The sequence below is a fragment of the Ascidiella aspersa genome, chromosome 2 (genome assembly GCF_963924565.1).
Source record: "Ascidiella aspersa chromosome 2, kaAscAspe10.2, whole genome shotgun sequence".
In the NCBI taxonomy this organism is placed as follows: Eukaryota; Metazoa; Chordata; class Ascidiacea; order Phlebobranchia; family Ascidiidae; genus Ascidiella; species Ascidiella aspersa.
Genome location: NC_139448.1, coordinates 7,532,228 through 7,538,828, shown reverse-complemented (window position 1 = coordinate 7,538,828; position 6,601 = coordinate 7,532,228). Strand labels below are relative to the sequence as shown.

The window sequence follows — 6,601 nt, the reverse complement described above, 5'->3', positions numbered from 1 at the left end:
TCAGTTTAGGAAGATTCACATGACTAAAGCGAGCGGATGTACAACAATAAGCAGAAGTGATAGGCGTGGGTCTAACTTCAAACAATAGCTAATGTTAGTGATGGATTTTGTCATGGTGCTAAAAAGTCGCATAGGCGCATCATTTCCTCGTAAGCAAGTCAAGCGTTATATTTTAATAAGATAGGCGCAACGAGATAAAGAAGCATTAATACGGACGTGGATAAAGTATTAGTAATGAATGCTCTATAAAGTGGTAATGATTAGCGTAAGGCAGATAAGGAACACGAAAATACAAAAACAAACAAATTGTTAAATGCTCTGTATTATTTCGGATGTTATATTGATTTTGTTCTGCCGCGAGGAATACACAATTACACACTTCGTTCCATTTGTAAAGGAAATAATTCAAAGCATCCATTAAATTTGTTATGTAAGAAACATTCACGAAAAGATCGTTAAGTGACATCTTCGTTTGAATTGCAAACTCTTTTTCCTACGCGTTCCAGGCATGATTTGCTTCCACCTGTGTTATTTTAGCCTCGTGTAGCCTTTGCACTGCGTAGTTCTGCCTGTATTATTTTGCGTGGGCATTCTCTGGCGAAAAACTGATAACAGTAGGCTCGGTATGCTGTTCGACTAATTTCATTGACGTGAAAACAAGCTTTAACCCTCTATCCTCTACCTTTTCAAATTTATACCCGTCCTAAAAGTATTGCTTAATGGTGATGTATCATCACTCACCATTTTCTTCACTTTTGTTTCCTTGTACGTCTGCCTACTGCGGTTTGTACACAAAGGCTTTCATGTGGTAGCCGGTTTGAGCGGGGTTTTGGGCAATTGTGGCAAGTGTAATAATGCTTACCGCGTTTCTACTACATTCACATTTGCTTCTAAAACCTGATTAAATAGTATTATCACACTCAGTAAATGTCGACGAAGTAGCAGACAAGTTTAAGTAAAATTTGTTTAGATAACTTTGAAATTGAAACAGAAACATTTATGCATTTTTATTTTAAATACCAGTGTATTACGTTCCATCAAAATTTGGTGAAAAATAAGATGGATATAACGCACAATAACAGGTTGACATTTGTACACAATTAATGCATTTTTTATTGTCACCATTAGTGAGTGTTTTAATAGAAACAAAAGCACATCTTAATACGATAAAATTCTTTAGTGATTTTACAATTAGACTCTTCAGAGAAGTAAATTAACAATTAAAAAAAATTAATCCATAAATGAGCGTTTGATTAGCGGGAATATGAAACTTTGCTTGAGAAACGCAATTGACATATTCAACGGAATCTGTATAATACACATCGTTCGCCAACGCTATACAACCTTTTACAGTGTAATAGATATTCCCTAGCACACACGATAATAATTAATTTAACTGTGGTGATTACCACTCATGTGTGCTATGTAAATTGCCAATTATCCAAGCTATATAAGCTTGTGCCTTTTTATTCTTACGCCTTTTCAATTCTACTCTTCGAGCGAACAATACAAGAATACAACAGAGTTATTGGTGGCCAGTACTAAACTCGAAGTGGATACTACCAACTGAACGAGTTCTACGCAGTTTGGTATCGAAGATATTCTTTTCAACGATGGAGAAAGTTGCAAAGCTGATGCCAGAACAACTACAAGAGCAGCAACGACGCCATGATGAGCAGCAAAGACGCCATGATGAACAAATGAAGCGGATCCAATGGTGGTGATTCTAAAAGGCCATGTTTCCTAAATGCCTAAAGGCGCCGTGTAATATTTTTTGCTTTTTCTATTTGTTCACACCCACAGGCTACCGCTGTGTAAACTCGGCGCTTTACAAAATGCAGCATTTGTCAAATTATTTATTGTTGCAACCGTTTGCTGTTTGCGCAGATATACAAACACTTGCAATATTATTGGTTAGTGAGGAACAACTATATAACTTTTAAAACAAGATAAACGCAATGCTATAGCTGTTTTTCGATTTGTACATTTCTACACGGTTTTAAGTTTGTGGTTGTAATCTTTTGAGTTAGCGTTTTTAATCTTTTTTGTTTGCAATGTAATAAGTTTAGCCATCTTAAACCAAATGAAGGCTATCAAACATTGAAATAAATCATTAAATGAAAGATGTTTTAAGAGATTAGCAAAACAGAAGTGAAGTCGAGAGGCGTGGGTTCGAATTGCTCGTTGGTCTGAGCTATTTTTCCGTGGAGTAACAATCGTAATACTGATGCATTCTATATAGAATGTAAACAATGATACATTCATGTAAATAAACAATGAACAATGATACATTCTATAGATTGGAATGTAAGCATTGCAAACATTCGTAAACAGATGAAGTTAATTACAAAACAATAGTGCAAAAGAAAAATCAGTTCCAAAATTATTAAGTAATAAATATGTTTGGTTACGTAGTTAGTTTGTTTTTCAGTAGGGCTGTAAATCCTTTGCATATATATAGCTCTTTTTGGCTGATTTTAAGGTTCTTGTAGTGTCATACTTTTACCGTGCTAATCTGACCTTTTTCACGAATAAATGTTAGCTACTAATCCCAAGAAGAGTTAACAAAATAATTTATACTTTATACGCAAATTACACATTGAATTACACAAAGTATTAAAAATACTTTTTTTTACAAATTGATAACAAGCAGAATCTTTAAACTTCAGGCCGTGGTGCTGAAATCCTAACGAAAAATAGTACAACACTGTTCTACTAGGCAAGACATAATGCTTTCTATATTTTTGTTCAATCACAGTTAAATCAAATGATTGCTCTATTTATCACTGGTAAAAACAAACATTTTGAATATTTGTTGTCTTTCAATTTTTGTTTAAAATAGACTCTATATGCCCATGAATCTCGTGTTCCCTCAATCGTATTGCTCGTTGGTTGAAATTTAACACATTGGTGCCTTCAAATTTGCAAGCTTTATGCCGATACAGGAAGCAATTTGAAAGGGCGCCTAATAAAGCAGCGCACATATAACAAACAAAAATATACGTTCAGAAAAGTCGTATGGTTCGCTACCAAGAACTGCTCCGACAAATATTATGGCTCAGATGAATTAATAAAACACAATATTTAGGACTCTTAACTATAAAAATATCCATTGAGTCGGCAAGGCGTGTTAATCTTATACTTGGTTAAGTGTCAAACTATTTGTATAGAGCAAATAAAGCTTTAATGAAAGTATATGGGAGTAAGAACAGTCATACAAGTATAGCCTATTAAAATCAAAGGAATGTTATGTTCTTGGCGTAAAACTATAAAGGTGTAACATAAGGTTGTATATGTAATGGAATAGGACTATAAGTGGTGTATGTGCATGGTGATGTGATTTGTGATTTTTGCAATCGATATGACTTTTGCAATAGGACAAACAGAAAGCACGTTTTTGATATTTTATCTAAAATTGTCATTGTTCAGTGTGTGGTAGCAAGCTATACAAATAGCATACATCGCATTACTTAGTGGTCATCCCTTTAAACAACTTCCACTGCAGTCACCATATACTAGCGTCTTTTGTTAACTACAGCATACATATCATTTGTTGATTCCGGGGATTCGTTCATCTCATCTGTTTGTGGCGAAACAGCTTTGATTTTCCTTGAGGGTCCTAGTCCAACAACAAAAATTTTGAAACATTTAACAGCAAAATTGAACGAAAAAATTAAATAAATTAGTACTTGTTTTCCCCAAACGAGTAACGATTTATATTGCATATTATTTCTACTATACATATGGGCCGGTCGACTCAATTGTATTGGTGCGGTGCTTATATGCGTCAATTTGTTGGGTGTAATAAGTATACACCTCACTTTAACATAAAGTTGGGTAAAATCCTGCGGTAGATCGCATATCATGGCTGAAATTCCTGTATTAATCAGGTATGGGATTGGTACCGATAACACAGTACCCGATGGGTAAGGATACTACCATTAGGAATCGTCTGCGAGACTGAATTGACCCCGATCTGAAAGTGTTTGACATCCATAACTGAGACCCTTTAACTTTATGTTTTGTGAATTATCGTTCGCGATTTTTTTTTTCATTGCAAGAACGCAGTACGAAAATTAAGCCACTTTATAAGTATGAATCATGGCTTTCGAAAACTCATGCAGTTGTAACTGTTCGTAAACGCCTTATGTGGCCTGTTTAAAGCGTGAAACGACTTAAATCTTACCTTTTCCAATCGCCGTGTACATGTCTTCAGGCGACGGCGGGTCCATCTTTGGTGAATTGGGAGTTTCCTGTGCAACACTGTAGATATCCGCATTGGGTAAGTGACTGGGTCCACTGGGTGATTCGGGACTTTTAAGCTCGTTCATCGAAGCGTAAGCATCCTCTACGTCAATATTCTCTTCGTTTGTTCCTGTGAACAAAGACCGTGCATGACATGCAACTGACCGGCTGAACGAGATAAAACTTGCGAAAACACATATTCCATTATAGTAAGTCATATATTAATACAACCGACGTTGTTAGATTATTTTATTAGGTATATACTTTGAGCGATATAACATATCAACATCTGTTTGTGGTTCTTGCTTACAGAGTAGTCAGACTGATAATATTATGGAACCATCAATAGCACATTTTTCATCCCAAAATTTGCAGTAAGAGAAGTATAAAAAAATTCCCTCGAAAGTTTGTTTTACACTTTTATGCTAGGTTGTCCGAATAAGAACTCTATAATGGATGCAAAGTTGCACTTTATTTATTGACAAAGCGGTAACACTTCTTTATCACACACTCTTCATATGTGTCCATAAAGATAAAATGCGAATTCCAATCGCCCATTACTGGAAACCCTACCTGTCTTAATTGCTTCGTAGGTCACAGGTTGCTTGGAGCCCGACTGAACATTCGCAATGGAGCTGTACTCATCATCCAACCTTGCATCACAAGCAATGGAGGCTTCATCACTGTTCTGCGTGGCTAAGCTACGAGAGATTGGCGGCGAAAGCAAAGCAGCACCTCGGTTCAGGTGAGAATATTCGCCTTCTAACTCATTAGGCTTGTTAACGCCCCTGGCTTCTCCCATTGTAGAATATTCACCTTCCGGTTTTCGTTCACCGATATCAACGTTGGCGTAAGCAGGATTGCCGTCTACAGAAAAATACATATTCGGCCGTCGATATAAAAAGACCAGCTTTGTAAACAAGTCATTTGAAATCAATTAAAGTCAAAGTCATTCGTGAAATAACTGAAGTCCAAGTCTAGTCTTCACGAATAAAAATAACAGGAAAAGTCCCACTCTAAGTTATCGGCTACCCAAGTCAAGTTATAAAAAAGTCAACTTCAAGGCAAGTCCTTGTCGTAAAAATAATTACTTTAAATTTAAAAGCAGGTAAGATCGTCCAAATATGAGAAATAACTAAATTAAACAAAAGCATTAACGCAACAAATGGGAAGCAAATTGTTTAGGTGCGAAAATTTAGATAAATAACCTTGTTTTGTTAAAAAAATTGCTAAAAGAAAACACTATATTTTAACCCAAATCAATTGTTCAAAAGTTTTAAGTCGAGTCAAGTCATTTTCGGCCAAAGGACTTAAGTCAATCAAGTCATTACAACACCAAAAACACACTTTTGGACTTCTTATAGAAAAATAAATTTTGGTCGTCTACATAAAAATACACATTTTAGTCGTCTACATAAACATACACATTGAAGGAGTTTGCCTTGCAATCATTTCAAGTGATGCTTATAATTTTTACACTCACTATTATTCAGCTGTATAAGTGTAATATGATTTCTTTAGAAAGTATCTAGCAAATTTTGAATATGAATGGACTGTGTTTGTAACAGTCAGGTTGAAAGTGCGGTTTATGGCACTTTACGATCTGACAGAAAATTCAATTCCATATTTTCCTTGTAGCATGTAAATATGTCAGCTGTGTATTTACACTTTATTGAATTTGACCGAAACAGAAAAACGCGACATTGATTTCGAAAGGGTGATAAGAAATATAGCAGGCCATGCTTAATATTTACATAACTTATTTAATGCCATGTTGGTACATGCTAAGTATGTCTGATACTGGATAATTTATTCCCATATCCTATGTTTTGGGAAAAAAGTTTAAACGTCGTCTTTTTACTCTGGTTACAAAAGCAAAATGGATGAAACTAAAACGTTCAGATAATTTTGTGAATGTTATATAGTCAAAATAGCGTTACGAAGGTTATTACTACCGATCGTTAACCTATTATGTCTTGATAAGTTTAGAATTCATGGTAGGCTAATTTGCTATTTTGGATTACAAATCATGACTAAAATGACAATGTCATTTAGTTTGTGATCAACACCGATACCAATTGGTAGTATCGGTCAACTACCCATACCGCCACGTGGTATCGTGTATCGTCGCCAAACCGATGTTATCGCAATCACTATAGACTATAGTGCATTTTATATACGTGCATCTAACGTAGATTTATTATTAGTTGCGTTATTTCATGCAGATTAACTAAACATACACTTAATGCGCTGCAAAATAACGTACCTTGTTGAGCTTGCATCGCAGTAGAAGGAGCATCATTCTTTCTTCGCTTTCTGTAAATGCTAAAAAGTGATTTGTTTATTTGGTTGGTAT

The 6,601-nt window shown here is 35.3% G+C and overlaps 1 protein-coding gene across 1 annotated transcript; it reads right to left on the bottom strand.

Annotated features, from left to right (window-relative positions):
• Positions 1-2,861: 2,861 nt before the first annotated feature.
• LOC146163361 (uncharacterized) lies at positions 2,862-6,547 on the bottom strand. The gene is made up of 4 exons (XM_083382778.1): positions 6,512-6,547; positions 4,819-5,112; positions 4,187-4,375; positions 2,862-3,619 (listed from the first exon to the last, which is right to left on the bottom strand). The coding sequence occupies exons 1-4, from the start codon at positions 6,525-6,527 to the stop codon at positions 3,516-3,518; spliced, it is 603 nt and encodes a 200-aa protein (XP_083238904.1). The 5' UTR covers positions 6,528-6,547; the 3' UTR covers positions 2,862-3,515.
• Positions 6,548-6,601: the final 54 nt, after the last annotated feature.

Excerpts from the sequence above, each read along its gene's own strand:
- LOC146163361 (XM_083382778.1), bottom strand. Across the intron at positions 4,376-4,818 it reads CTACGAAGCAATTAAGACAG|GAACAAACGAAGAGAATATT; the intron begins GTAGGGTTTCCA and ends CTTTGTTCACAG. Across the intron at positions 3,620-4,186 it reads GTACACGGCGATTGGAAAAG|GACCCTCAAGGAAAATCAAA; the intron begins GTAAGATTTAAG and ends TTGTTGGACTAG.